The sequence below is a fragment of the Octodon degus genome, unplaced genomic scaffold, assembly GCF_000260255.1.
Source record: "Octodon degus isolate 3935 unplaced genomic scaffold, OctDeg1.0 scaffold00133, whole genome shotgun sequence".
In the NCBI taxonomy this organism is placed as follows: domain Eukaryota; kingdom Metazoa; phylum Chordata; class Mammalia; order Rodentia; family Octodontidae; genus Octodon; species Octodon degus.
Genome location: NW_004524709.1, coordinates 6,021,457 through 6,036,798, shown reverse-complemented (window position 1 = coordinate 6,036,798; position 15,342 = coordinate 6,021,457). Strand labels below are relative to the sequence as shown.

The window sequence follows — 15,342 nt, the reverse complement described above, 5'->3', positions numbered from 1 at the left end:
CATGGGTAAGGACCCGGGTTTGATCCCCAGTACTGCATGTAGTAGTCACCTGGCCCCAGGTGTGCTGAGCCAGCCACCAAGACCAAACATGGTGGTGCATGCCTGTAATCCCAGTGCTGGGGAGGCTGAGACAGGAGGATCACTATAAGTTTGAGCTGTGTAGTGAGACCCTGTACCAAATACATATATAAAAAAAGGTCTGCAGACCTAACTAGTGTTCATGATGAAGGTGGGAGAATGGGTGTGTATACACATATATGATCAGATAGATAGAGATAGATAGATAGATAGATAGATAGATAGATAGATAGATTTCCCTTTCTACTTCTTTATCAAGTTATTGCTCTGGGAAGGATCTCTCTCTTCCTGTTCTTGCATATTGTGGGGTATATAGTACAGTGTGTTTCTTGGTCTAGATAAATGACTTTCAGCTATGGAATGCCACACAATGTCTGTTGTTCTGGTTCCTCTACAGCATTCTGAGTGCTTGCATCTTCATGAGAAAGTAAAGCCCAGTCCTGAGACAGTGTATAGTTTTGCCAAAAAAATATACCCTCAAAACCACTGACATTGGCCTCTGTCTCAATAACTCTTCTCTCATTGCTGGGACAAATACCAACACCCAAAATGAAGGAAGGAAAGTTTTATTTAGCTCACCGTTACTGGAGGTTTTAGTCCATACTCAGCTGGATCCAAGGCAGAGTGGCACATGGCAGAGAACAACCCATCATGGAGGTGGCAAAGAGCAGAGAGCAAAGGAGGAGTAGCAGCAGCTCAAGCAGCTAGCTAGCTTCTCTCCCCTCCTTATATTATAATGCAAATTACCCACCCCAGGGCTAGTATGTAGCACTAACACCTGCAATCCCAGCATTGGATCAAGAATCAATTACAAATTTCAGAAGCTAAGCTGCCCCTTGACTGCATGAGGCTTTGGGGGGACACCTATACACACACCATAACAGCCTCACTTGCAGTACATGTTCAGTGTCATCACACCAGAAGCCTATAGGCATTGTTACTCTTAGTGCTGTTGGTAGATTTTACTGGCATTACATACCAGAGAGGATGCCAGGGCATCAAGTCTAGATCAGCACACTCTTTCCTGTTGTATCAGTCATCTCAATTCATGGACCGTGGTGGCCACATTAAGTGAGCAGAGGGGATATCTGCTGTGGGTTCATCACCCTCTAATTCTGAAAGGAAGTTCTGGTTGTTATTGATATATCTTACTTTAACACACTCCTCAAATTTCTTAGGAATATGTCCTGTGTGGACAGCCTTGTAACATAGCAAGTTTCTTTTTCCTTTAAGCTGAGGTCAGGTGGTGGACCATGCCTGATTGGTAAAGGACCTCAGAACAACAAGGACATTTATTTATACCTTTGCAAGATTACAAGACACAAGGTTGCCTAGTGACTAATAGACCACAATGTCCAGGCAGGATGTTTTTCTTAAGACTGAGGTATCTTGACTGCTTTAGGCAATGAGGCTTTGTCCTGCCCTCCACATATGGCAAGTTCCTAGTATTCTTCCTCCTGACCAGGTAGCCAGCCACTATCCTTTTCTTATGTATCAGTAAAAATGAAAACAGGAGTGCTTACCATTTTTCAATTTTTTCTTCACTGTTAGGAAAACAATACATGATTCTGCCTACTGAGCTGATTTATTTTTATCTTCTTCACTTCGAGTATCATCCTTCAATATGCGGGTATTGTCTATTGTTGACTTTAGACACACTACCCACAAACTGAGCAGCTCTTTGCTGGTCAGTTGAGAGCTGTTTGTTAGGTCATCAATCAAGTGACAATAGAACCCAGAAACTTGTCACACAGTAAGAGATCAGTCATAAGAAACACGCTTCCTGCTTGTGAGTAGCTCCACTTTGCACTTTGTAGGTAGCATGATCCTACATGAATCATTCCCCTTTCACTATGGAAATCTTTGGGTTCTGTTTTCCCCTGGAGTTCAAGTTCATTTCAGCTTGTGATTTCAGATTTCAGTCTATAGTTACTCAGCCCCAGCACTTTTTGGCCTATGGTCAGAATATTACGGGAGGGATCACTTGGGGGAGGAAAGCTTCTCACTTCAGAAGCAGCATGTGAGAGAAGGGAGACAATCAGGAATACAGAATATCCCTTTCAAGACCATGTCCTCTGTGTTAGTCAGCTTTTTCATTACTGAGGCACATTGCTTGAAACCCACAACTTGGGGCAGTAAAGCTTTAATTTGGCTCACAGGTTCAGAGAATTCAGTCTACCTCCAGCTGCCCCCGTAGCAGAAACTTGATGGCAGAAGGGCATTTTGGCACACAACTCCTCAATTCATAGCAGCTGGTAAGGAAAATTCAAGGGAAAGGCACCAAAGAGGCCAGGAACTAGATCTCGTCCTCTAAAGTCACAACCCCATGACCACTCATACACACCCAGAAGTGTCACTAATCTACATATGTCTCAAGCCAATCAAGTTTGCAATCAAGGTTTATACACCTGGCTCAGGGAGGTGGCTCAGCAGCATAAGCACTCGCCTGGCAAGCACAAGGTCCCAAGTTTGATCCTTGGTACTGAAAAAAAAAAATTATACACCTAATCCAAATGACCTTTTTTTCACTAAACCCTACTTCTTAAAGAATTCACCAGCTTCTCATTGCACCAGTCAAGCTGCCAATCAAACCTTTAATGTGTGGCATTTGGGAGATGTGTCATCTAAACTGAAAAATACACATTATAGTGTTTCTCTGACATTGCTCAAAATACCAAGAGTTTTTGGGTTTCTAGGCTATTATTTTATGTTCTTCATTCATGAGTATAGCTTCAACCATGCCCCAGAGCAGGGTGGGTATTATAAAAAGTTATAGTTTGTGTCTAGATGTCCCCTCAAGTCCTCATGCTATCATACTTTTTCCCATAGGTGACTGAGTCTACAGATGTGATTGAGTTGTAATTCTGTGCTGAGAATGAGAATTCTGGGATTAAGGGTGGTGATTGCTGGATTAGTCACTGAGTGGATTGACAAAAGCCTAATCCCAGTAGACTACGTGCAATATTGGGACAGAAACAGGATTGTCTTGCTTTGTCTTATGGCTTTTTTTTTATATTTTTAAATTTTATTTATTTATTTATGTGTGTATGTGTGGCCAGCTTAGCCCAAAAGGGGGCGGGGCTGGCTGGCATGTGGTGCTGGGGGATTGAACCGCGGTCCCTGTGCTTTGCTAAGCTTGTTCTAAGTAGGTGCTTTAGACCACTGAGCCATCTCACCAGCCCCTGTCTTATGGCTTTTGTGCCTTGTGCAGCCATGAACTTTTGCCCTTCTTCCCTGTGCCACTCTGTCTTGGTGCCAGCCAAATATGGATTGAAACCTCCACAAACTGCGAGCTAAGCAAACCTTTCCTCCTTTAGCTTTGGGTGTTGCATATTTTGCCTCTACAATGAGAAAAGTAACACAGTTGGATGCACTCTTCTCATGGAGCTTCTCTAAGTCAAAGTCCAGCAATTGTTAGTGAGAGAGCTCACAGGCTTTGGTCTCATGCTCCGATGCATGCTCTTTAAAGAGCAATGAAAAATAATTTTTCCCTGATAAAACTCTAGTTTCTGTTTTGCAAGGTGTGGCTTCAAACAATCATACTGGCAAACACTTAGCCTGCCCAGTGAATAGTGATTAAAGGGCATATTTACATGCCCTCTCTTTCATAATACCCTGCAGCAGAAACATAATCCAGTCAGATCAAATGTCTATCCTCTCCTTAATACAATCGTACTGAAGAGACTCAACTTACTTCATTTGAAATACGTTTAAATATAACAACAGTCTTCGAAATGTTTACCTTCATTCCATCAGCTCTCATTTTCCTAACTGGCCTTTATTAGGATTTTATCGTTTGATTTTGGCTTTATCCAGCTCAGTTGAAGAACTTCCCATACAGACATAGTAGCCATTCCCACAAAGCATTACTAGGGGAGCCAAACACTGGAATGTGCCTGTTTTTCCAGTTACTCTCCAGGCTGAAGTTGGAAAACTAAAAGTTTGAGGCCAGCCTGGGTAATCTCATAAGAGCCTGTCTTCAACTTAAAAGAGCTGGAAATACAGCACCACACCTTGGGTTCAATTTCTTGTATTACAAAAGAAAAAAAAAATGGAAGGACTGAAGGAAATTTTCATTCCTCTTTTGAAAGTTCAAATCTGCTGAAATAAACTCACGATCGATAATGATGGAAAACTACTTAGACACCGGTGCATGTGCCTAAGCCCTTCAGGGAATGTGAGACTGGTGTTTCCAAAGCCTCACATGTTCAGTGGTGGGGCTTTGGAAAGTGATTAGACCATGAGAAATTAACCACTTCTTGGACAAGTTTGTAGCTGAATGTGCTTCTGGAAGTGGAGCCTGTTTGGAGAAGGTAGGTTAGTAGGGTCATAACAGAGAGGGAAATGTTCTTGTTCCTAACCTTTCTTTCCTTCCTCTAAGGAGTGCCTCCTGCTTACCCTCTTCCCTATCTAGCATAGGGTGAGCAGATTTCTACTATCATGCCCTTTTGCCATGTTATTTATGCCTTTAAGCCAGCTGGCCACATACTGGAACCTCTGACTATCAGCCAAAATAAACCTTTTTTCTTGGAAGTTGTATATGTCAGGTATTTTGTATTAGCAAGGAAAAGGTGACTAGTACAGAAAACTGGTGCTGAGAAGTGGTTGTTGCTGTGACTATAGATGATCATGTGGTTCAGAAATCATTTGATCTGGGATCCAGGAGGAATTTGAGGATGTTTGGAGACCTTGCTAAAGAAAATGTCTAATGGTGTCTGCAGAGCTTGGTGGACAATTTTGGTTATGAGTTCAGAAGACCAGGATGCTAATAGGAATGTAAACAATAAAGATGGGATGGGAATAAGTGTCTACTGGGATATGGACTAGAGGCCACTGGTATTACATCCATACAAAGAATTTGTCTACATGTCCTCCGCACTCTAAAATTTTATATTAAGCCAAGGGTGATGGACTAATTATGTGGCAGAAGAAACTTAGGTCGCACAATGATCAGGCAGTGTCATGGGTATTTCAGTGAGATATGCAGTGAGAAATAGGAAGAAAAAACAGAGGCAGCAAGACTTAAAAAGTAGTTTGGCCAGAAAAGAAATATGTATAAATTTGGGGCATGTTTCCTGAGAATATTAGCACCATTATGAAGAAGCCAAGTACTTTCTACTTGGACAGCAGGAAAGGTACCTTGGAGGTGCATGAAGAATTGGCCAGACCCCCATCAATGTGGGTAATTTGTGAGCTCAAGTTGGATAATTGTCAGCTTCTTTGAAAGAGAGGACCATCCCAGGATTCTGTGCTCACTAAGGGCACCTAAGAAAGGGTTTCTCCAAGTTCAGCCATGTAGCAGCTCAGAGACTGCTGCAATTCTACTCCAAGATAGCCTACCTACATCTCAACTGATATCAGATCCTGATATCTACCCACATAACACTGGCTTTGTAGGCATGCAGAATGTCAGAGTTGTGGACATTGTTATGGCAGCTTTCACCCAGATTTCAATGTAAGGCCTAGGAAGCCAGGTCATGTGTGACAGTTAGAATCCCTGAGGTCTCCCTGGAGAGGGCAATACACGAGGCTGTGAAAGTGAATCCTGGGCTGCAGTGGAGACCCCAAGAAGTTAGTGATGCTGGGAACTAGGAAACTGTTAGGCATAGTGGCAGGGAAGCATCAGAGCTCAAAGAGAGGCTTTGTGTAGCCAGCAAAACCACCAGGAGAGAGCTGCTCAACCTCTTTGGAGCTCAAACTCACATCTTCCCACCATGTGCCCCTGATGCCACACATTGATCTGTAAGACTTAAGGTTTACCATGTGGAGTTTTAATTTTGCTTTGGTCTGATTCCACTATATTTTGCAATTTCTTTCTTTCTTTGTTTTTTAAGTGGGAATGTATATGTTGTGCCATTTGATCCAGGTAGCATGCCAATTATTTTCTAATATTATGTAGGCTCACAGCCAAGAGTTGTCCTGAACCTCAGAAGAGCTTTTGGAGTTGGATATTTGAGAAATCCTGGATGTGTAGAAACTTTAACAACTCTTACAAATGGACAAATCATTTTACATATGAGATGGACATGAATATTTGGGGCAAAGTTTGAATGTTATGTTTGGGATCCATTATGTTTCCCCAAAAGCTCATGTGCTCAGATCTTGGGCTTTTGGAAGATGAATAGATCATGGGAATGCTAACCTTATTAATGGATTAATCCGCTGATGTGTTCCTAACTGAATGTGCTTTTAGTGGGAAGATCTTGGTTGGAGGAGATGGGTTGGTGGGGACATGATCTAGAGGGATACTCCCTTGTCTCTGAATACATTCGCTTTCAGGCTCTCTCTCTCTCTCTGCTCACTGTGCTTCCTGTCCACCATGAGGTGAGAAGATTTCCTGTATCACACACTGCTATCAGCATGTTTCTGCCATAAAACCAACTCACCATGCAGTGAAACATCTGAAACTATGGGGCAGAATAACCACTTCTTCCTCAAAATTGTATATGTTTGATATTTTGTACCAGCAGTAGGAAAGTGAACCATAAATGCTGGTGCAGGTGGTCTTGGATGGTTTGCAAATGGGAATTATGTCGAGCTCCCACCATCAACCACAGGGATATGTTCTCAGGGCTGTGCTGAACTGTCTTGTTACTCACACCCCTCTTAGATCTCCTCCAGGCTGCTGAGCAATGACAATCTTATGTGCCAAAAGGAACTTTCAACAGAGATATCCACACCTATCTTTAGATTCTGAAGTTGGCTGAATAAGAATGCCACAGCCAACTGACTCAGTTGATTGCACTTAAAAGGGACATGTTGTTATATAGTTGGGAAAGACAGAGATGAGGTTTAGGAAATAGATTGTGGGTGTGGGAAAACAAAGAGTGTTCTTTTGTTTTGTTTTTGGCAGAACTGGGGATTGAACTCAGGCCCTTATGCTTGCCAGGGAAGTGCTTATTCTACTGAGCCATCTCCCCAGCCCTAGAGAGTGTTAACTGAAGCAAATCTGACAAGGAAATCCATCACAGTTCACTTGTATGAACGGAGTGAGAGATAGGATTGCTTGTGGATAACACAGCATTTTGTAAAATGTCTTCTTTAAAGAACTGACGTTAAAATAACCTTGAAAGTATTTTTGTTCTTCATTTTGTTTCGTGGCTCTGGAGATCAAACCCAGTGCTCCTTAATCATGCCAGGTAAGCACTCTACCACTAAGCTACATCCCCAACTCCAAACTTGATATACTTGATATCTCTCACCAAATCAGTCTGGGCACTAGTAACACATAGCTACATAATCCATTCCAGCAGGTCCACACTGCACATTAGCAGGTGACCCTGGGAAGTCTCATGGCAAAATGCTATAATGGAGTTCGTTAGTTTGATTCTCAGACTTACTTACCATGACGTCCCATTATTTGTGTGATCTATCAGTTCCTGTGGCCACTGTTGTTCTGACACGTAAAGGTGTTGGTGTGGCAGTGTTGCCCTGGAGGTTGAGAGTGACTTTGATGGGGTAAACTGATGAGGTCAGAAGCATGGGCTGTGAGTGTGGCGGCCGACTGAAAAACATGTCATTACTTTCCAAATACAGGGCTGACTTAATAAAATGTGATGAAAGCCAGTTTTCCCAAGAATAGTGCTCCAGCCTTCCTGTGGAAGTAAAATAAAAAAGCTAGCTATGGATAGGCTTTTGGGCTATTTTCTGAGTAATGTAAATACTGTTATTTTGTGAAGGAAACTAAAAATTATACTTGTCTAAATGATCATTCATTCATTCACTTAGTATTTATTGTGACTACATTCCACTGTTTTGTACAAATACTTAGCAAAACAGTAAAACAGGAGTTCTTGAAGACAGTGAATCCAATTCTTGCAAGACAGAGTAGAACAAGTAAATATAATTTGAGTATTTCAGTTTGCACTAAATTTGTATCTGAATCATCCTTAAGATCTGAAGCCTTATCACCGTAGGATCTAGAGCCTGGAGAATTCACCCCAAGCCACAACTTCTGGCAGACAGTTGTACCTGGTCCTTGTACCATCATTTTTCTCCTGTCAAATGCCTACTACTCCATTTCTCAGCCTTCCTGTTTCTTTACTTAAATTGGGCAATGGCCATGGAAAAAAATGCCCAGATTGAAAATAAGATTTAGGCTAAGATTTTTTTCTAATGCTTTGGCTCCATACTTCTTTTTTAGAGTTATACGGTTTCTTATAGATATTTTGGTAGCTGGATTGTTTGTCACACTGCTTGGCACTACTTAAAGTGAAACAAACTGTAGCTTTTTTTTTTTTTGGTATTGGGAATTGAACTCACGACCTTGCACTTGCCAGTAGGCACTGTTCTACAGAGCTGTAGCCCTGACCCAAACCACAGCCTTTGACATGAGAGTTATGACTGCTGACAGGACAACTTTATATAAAACTGATGTGGCCACAAGAGATTCTTAGTGTTTGCATTTAACATTCCATTCATTCAGTCACATACATATGCAAATGATAGTGATAAATTCCACTTTATGGTAAAATTCAAAGCTGTGAGTACTAGAAGGTCAATTTACAATGACATTTAACCTAAGAGTTTGACTAAGCCACATTTAGCCAGGGTCACACTCAGAGAATGCATCATCTCGTAGAAAGGAAGGAATGTGGAAATGCTGAAAGGTCAAAGTTCCACACTCCAAAGCCAAGAGATAAGAATCTTCATAGCTAGTGCTGGTCTCATCATCTTGAGGAAGCATCTTTCCCTGTTTCAGGCTCAATGTGTACTCCTTGGTTCTGCACAAAGAGAACTTATCAGTTTCTGTATGTGCTTATTATATGGCAGCTGGCTAGCCCCACTGCCTTTTCTATCCCTCATGGGGAGGGTTGGACTCTTTTTTACTATAATATAAGAGACGTGTGCATGCTAATGGCCTACATCAGCTTCTAAGAGGAACCTGCTGGCTGTGGGGGACTGATGCCCACTTTTGGAGCTAAACTTGCCTTCTCTTTCCTATGTGAGCAAATTATTGTTCCAACAAGGGCTCATTAACATAAGTTTCCCTTGGGGACTCTGATTCCAAGATACAGAGAACAGACAACCTGAGACTTTTAGTCCTTGTGATAAACCACAGATACCACCTACTAGACATTAATTCTGTTCTTTTTAACTTATATTGAGCTGTCAAACACAGTAAGTGCACAAATCTTAACTTCAATCAGTTCAACAGATATATTCACCTATGTAACCAACACATAGTCAAGACAAAGAACATTTCCAAAACTTCAAAAGGCTGTGTGAATCTTCTGTTAATGTCCTAATGATAACCTCTATATTGGCTCATCACACCATTAATTAGCTTTGCCTGTCTTTCAATTTCATTTTGGTAAAATCACATTATATATATTTGTGTGTCTGGCTTCTTTCACTCAAGATAGTCTGAGATTTCCTCATATAGTAGGGTGTTACAAGATTGTTCTTTGCATTGACTGAAAGCAATCCATTGCACAAAACGACAAGGTTGCTTTACTAATCCTAGCTGTTCTACAGTGGCTTTTGTGGGCAAACACACTATACACACAGTAAAGAGCTCAATAAAGGAGAATTCAGGACTTCACACTGAATCATATATTTATAGAGTGGCACTAGAATATTGTCAACATCTAGCTTTTCAATGTCAGTGATTTCCTGGCTCAACAACACTAGTGGGCATGCAAACTGAGGGGCAAAGGTCTAAACACTATTTAGCAAAACAAATCTATGGAGCCATAAGATTCACCAGATGTCTCTTATTAGGTATAATTTACTTGACTTTATTTTATTTGGTACAGGGTCTCACTACACAGCTTGGAATTATGGTGATCCTCTCGTTTTCTGCCTCCCCAGCGCTGGGATTACAGGCATGCACCGCCATACCTGGTCTCAGCGGCCAGTTCAGCATGCCTGGGTGGTGGATCCGGGGTGGCATGTGGTGCAGGGGATTAAACCATGGTCCCTGCGCTGGCCTAAGCAGGTGCTTAGTTTATTGAGCTATCTCACCAGCCCTTTCACTTGACTTTAGTACATAGTATTAATTAATTTTTTTCAACAGCCAGGGATATAGCTCAGTGGTTTAAGTACTTGCCTGGCAAGCACATGGTCCTGAGTTTGATCCCCAGTACAAAAAAGTTTTCAACAGCACCTCATATTTGCACTCTCCATGTTTGAATGTTTAACAGTTACTTCACATCCTGTATTTGGTAATGTCAGTCCTTTAAGTTCAGGTATTAAATTGCACTTACCCATTGACATAGAGATCAGTTTCCTTTCCATAAGCTTAATGTCAAATTCTTTAAAAAGCAATTTTCTTCTTCGACCAGCTCAGACTGACTGTAAAACTGAGCAGAAAGCAGTTGCGATACACCTCCTGTCCTCACTTATGCATAGCCACCCCAGCTTTAGCCCCTCCCCACCCACCTGCAGGTAGTTTGTCACAATTGATGAACCTACACTGACACTTACATTATCACTCAGAACTCACAATTTTCATGAGGGTTCGTTCTTGGTGTCGGCTATTCTTTAGATGTTGTAAGACACGTACCTGCCATCGTATCTTCTACACTGTACCTTCATCGCTCTAAGATCCCGTGGCTCACCTATTAATGTCTCCCTTCTCTTCAAGACATGTAAGTTACTTATCTTTTTGCTTTTGTTTTTGCATTGCTGGAATGTCAGTATGAATTATATAGTATGCAGCTCTTTTGGGAGCTTCTTTCACTTAGTGAATACATCCTAGGATCTTCTATGTATTTTTGTGGCTGACAGCTATTTATTTTAGCACTGAATAATAATTCACTTTCTGTACTAATTTATTGATCTTTAGGAATATAAAAGAATATTCCATGTTTTAGCTCACAGACTGGCGAGGCGTAGGGTTGGCAGGTAGACCAAGAAACTGGTAGGCTGAAGCGGCCCTAGGAGCGTTCCCTGCGCAGAGACAGAGTATGGACTGCTCAGGGATCCTGGGAGTACAAATGGTGGTGACCAAGGATTTCCTTGGAGAGTCTTCACTGAGGGATTTGCTGATAGCCAAGGATGGCAAGCAAGGGGCCCTCGGCCTCTGCATCCCCTGAGAACTCCAGTGCAGGGGGACCCAGTGGGAGCAGCAATGGCAGTGGTGAGAGCGGAGGCCAGGACAGCACCTTCGAGTGCAATATATGCTTGGATACAGCCAAGGATGCTGTCATCAGCCTGTGTGGCCACCTCTTCTGTTGGCCGTGTTTACATCAGTGGTTGGAGACCAGACCTAACAGACAGGTGTGTCCAGTTTGCAAAGCCGGCATCAGCAGAGACAAGGTGATCCCACTGTACGGCAGGGGCAGCACCGGGCAGCAGGACCCCAGAGAGAAGACCCCTCCCCGTCCTCAAGGCCAAAGACCAGAGCCGGAGAATAGAGGGGGATTTCAAGGATTTGGATTTGGAGATGGTGGCTTCCAGATGTCTTTTGGAATTGGGGCATTTCCTTTTGGCATATTTGCCACAGCATTTAACATAAATGATGGGCGGCCTCCTCCAGCTGTCCCTGGGACACCCCAGTATGCAGATGAGCAGTTCCTGTCACGCCTCTTCCTATTTGTGGCACTGGTGATCATGTTCTGGCTCCTGATTGCCTAATGCTGGGCTTCTGTCTGCATCTACAACTGAATCTCTGGACTGGTGATATGCAACCTTCAAGCCTGTTATTTGGCTTCTTGGCTAATTCTGACCATAGGAGTCAGCAGGGTCAGTAACACTTCAAGGAGTCTAGCTCCACCATCAGACCTCTGGAACTCAGCGACCAGTTGGAGAGGAACCCCAAGTATTGCCACTACTGTAAACACCATTCTGTAACCTCAGGCTCTGGTGATGTTCTCTGTCTTGATTGACAGCATGAAATCCTATTTCAGCCAATTCAGCAGGACTATACATGGAAGAGGTGGGAAGAAATTTTACCTGAGTTTCATATCACAAAGAAACAAATGGTATTTATGGAAACTTTCATCTCTTTAACCACCCCTTGGTAACTGGCCTCTGTAGCCAGTGGGGGCTACTCACACTGAGAGATTCCCTTCTCAGATCCTCAGTCCACACTGTCACATTGTTCTACATATTTTATTTTGCCTCCTATTGGGTTCTGGCAAGTTTTTTAGTGTAGAGGATTCTATTATAAGGAAATGAAGTGCTGTTCTCTCTTCATCCCTCTTCCTCTTCTGCTTAGCAGACACCCAAAATATTGCTATCCAGGAAGACCATAATTGCAGCAGTTGAAGCCACTTCATGAATTCACCAGAGCCCCAAAGTTCCTATATTAGCTCTGGGTCTCGCTCATTTTTGGCCCTGGAGAGCAGCATAAATGACCTCCTGGTTTCATGGTGTAGATTGTCCTTGGTAAGATATGTGACTTCACCCACAGATTTCCTGTCACCTTTTCCCTCAAAACTACATTTATCTGCCCTCTCTGTCAGAGAGAGGGTAACTGGCATAGACTACTGCTAAAGCTGAGACTGCCCGCTGTACATTAGGAAAGACCTGGAGTTGGGCCATCAGTGGAATTCAAAGCTCTGGTGCAGGAAGAACTGAACAAGTAGCCCTGTCCCTTGTGCTGCGGAAACTCTTGAGTTTGCCCTTGCCCAGAGGAAGCTGGAGGCTTTGTCGGATCAGCCCTGCTGCATGTAGAAAACCACCATCCTCAGAAGCCAATTTGTCCATTATCAAGCAGTGAAGGGGGAGACTCATCTGTGACCCTGCTTTTGGTATGGTTTGATAGAGTTCCCAAAAAACTCCTTGAATGTGTGCTAAAACTAGGGAAGTAGGTGACACCTACCTGAGCAGGCAGCCTGATAGCTTGTGAAGTCAGCAAGCCTGGGGGACCTCAGTACAATGACACGATGTAGTCTTCCTGCCTGTGAAATTCAAGGGAAGTTACTCTTTCTAAGCCTTTGGTTTCTTTATCAATTTTATAAGCTTCATCCTGATTGCAAGAGTGTAGTGCCAGTCAGATAGTGCACCTGCTGAGAGGGTTTTTTCTTGGCCTACAGGCCTCATCCTAGAAGCCCAGCTTCTTCCTGGAGACCTCCATTACGAGGGGAGTGGGCTTCCCTGGGGACCTCTTGCTCACTTTGCCAATCTGTGCCACTCCCAGCTCACCCCCAGAAATACCCAACAAATAGGAAGTCCCAGCTGTAAGGTTCTCACACCCTTTCCTTCATATCTTCTAATTAATACCAGAGTTCAGTATTTTAAAAATATATAAAGTATTGACTAGGTGGTTGGTTTGTTGAATCTAGTTGGTAGGAATAAGCCACCAGCTTTATCATGTGCCTGATGGATTCTAAACATTCTTGGGCACACCCCAAGAATGCTCTTTCCAATCAGCTTCTGAACCCTACAAATTCATAGGGCCCCCTAAATTATCTCTGTTCTGATGTTAATTCCCCCAGCTAGTAGAGGGAGAGTTAGCTTCAGCCAGTTAAGCCCAGAAAAAAGATTAAAGAGGAGTTGTGGATAGAAAGACAAATCATTTTGAATATTTAGTGAAATGGAGCCCAGAAGAGGACCATCAACAAAAGCATCCCAGGAATTCATTTACAAAGCCAGGTTGGCCGTATTACCTGATTGTGAATTTTGTAGATCCTCACTTACCCTCTGTCAGGCTGTGGGACAGCAGAGCCAATTTGGGACTGTTTGCCTAGCCTAATGGGAGTCCCCTTCCCCCGCCGTTCTGCACATATCTTACTCTTCTGCCAAAGCTGCTTACCTTTCTTTTGTGTTTTCTCTGCCTCTACCCTTCTGCCATCCTTGTGGACTAGGCCCAGGTCCACACCACAGTCAGAAAATGGCAATAGGTACAGCAGCACACCTCTTGACCAGTCACTAATTTTCACTGTTGTGAAAGTGTTTTGATTTAGAATTAAATAAATGGTTTTCCATTAAAAAAAAAAAGAATATTACATGTTTTAGACTTAAGTTTGAGGTCCTAAAAACATGTATAGACAATAAGCACAAAGTATGTGAAAATTGTAAAGGAGAAATTTGTCAGGATATTCAAATATACAAATATATGCACAAATTCAGTTTGTGAAGTGCATGAGAAGTTGCATGTTAAAAGGCAGAATAATTACCAATACATCACTTGCAAAAGTGATGTATTAAAAAAGAACAAGAAAAGCAAAACCATTTATCAGACAAGGGGCCCAGGGAGCCAGACACATGGCTCAGTGGAATAAGCGCTTCCCTGGCAAGCACAAGGGCCTGAGTTCAATTCCTACTTCCACCAAAAATAAAACAACAAAAAAACCCCACTGGGAACAAGGGGCCCAGGAGTCTGCCATCTCAGGAGACCTGGCAAGGGCACAAAAGACAGGACTGAGCAAGAACTCTGACTTGAGAGCTCTCAGGTCACCTAATGTGCCTCTGAGCTTCAGAAAGCCATGGTGCCTGGCCCTATTCACCATCAATGAGTATGAAGATAATTTCCCTTTCTTCTTCTGTTATGTGAATTATACGTATGGAGAAACAACAATTTTACAGGCTACCTCTGCTTTGTCTATAAAGGAGGTGACAAAGGTCTGGCCAGAATCAACTATCAGTTATGGAGACAGAATTTTATTTTTTAAAATTTTTTTTTATTTTTTTGGTAGAACCAGGGATTGAACTCAGACCCTTGCGTGAACCATCTCTCCAGCCCCTTACATTTTTTTATTTTTTATAAAGAGGATTTAATATGTTCTTCTTAAGTATGACACAAAACCACAACAAATAAAAAATTTTAGTTGTTCCTTGTTTTAAAAGTTGATGGTCTTAGGAAAATTATATAAAATCGAATGAAATATTTGCAAATGAATAACTCATTAAGGATCTTCAAATACAATGAGAAATCTGTCAAAATGAATGAGAAACACATCTACTGGTGAAGAACGGAAAAGTGGGACAGGAGTCCCGTTTTCAGTTCCAACATGTAGGACATTGGAAGTCACCATTCCCATTTCTACAATACCTAAAAGATGTATAGGCTCAAAATAAAGAAATCTTCCTGTAATCCTCAGAATCAATGCTGCAGGCCGGACACCAATCTGAAATCTGGAGACAGAGGTATGTTTATTTTTTTATTTAATTTTTTATTCATTTTAATGAGAAAAATATAGCAATGAAACAGTTTCAAAAACAGGTTAGTAGGACAGTTTTACAATAATTAATACATTGCATATTGTTGTCTTTGTAGTAGAGGACAGAGACAGAATTTTAAACAGTTTAAGCGGGAAAAGTGAAGTTCTCAATGAGCTGTCAAATTCAAAACCAAAAGAAAAAAAAATCAAAACC

General features: G+C 42.1%; 2 protein-coding genes across 2 annotated transcripts in view; one reads left to right on the top strand and one right to left on the bottom strand.

The window, feature by feature from the left end:
• The first annotated feature begins 11,049 nt into the window (after positions 1-11,049).
• LOC101565158 (E3 ubiquitin-protein ligase RNF185) lies at positions 11,050-12,168 on the top strand. Its single transcript, XM_004641276.2, has one exon. It carries the CDS (start codon positions 11,080-11,082, stop codon positions 11,656-11,658), a length of 579 nt encoding a protein of 192 aa, XP_004641333.1. The 5' UTR covers positions 11,050-11,079; the 3' UTR covers positions 11,659-12,168.
• A 2,705-nt stretch (positions 12,169-14,873) lies between these two features.
• LOC101575761 (isopentenyl-diphosphate Delta-isomerase 1) overlaps positions 14,874-15,342 on the bottom strand; it is a 5,514-nt gene continuing 5,045 nt past the window's right edge. Inside the window, exon 6 of the mRNA XM_023701338.1 lies at positions 14,874-15,019. Coding sequence (XP_023557106.1) covers positions 14,874-15,019 — 146 coding nt within the window. The remainder of the gene's footprint in view (positions 15,020-15,342) is intronic.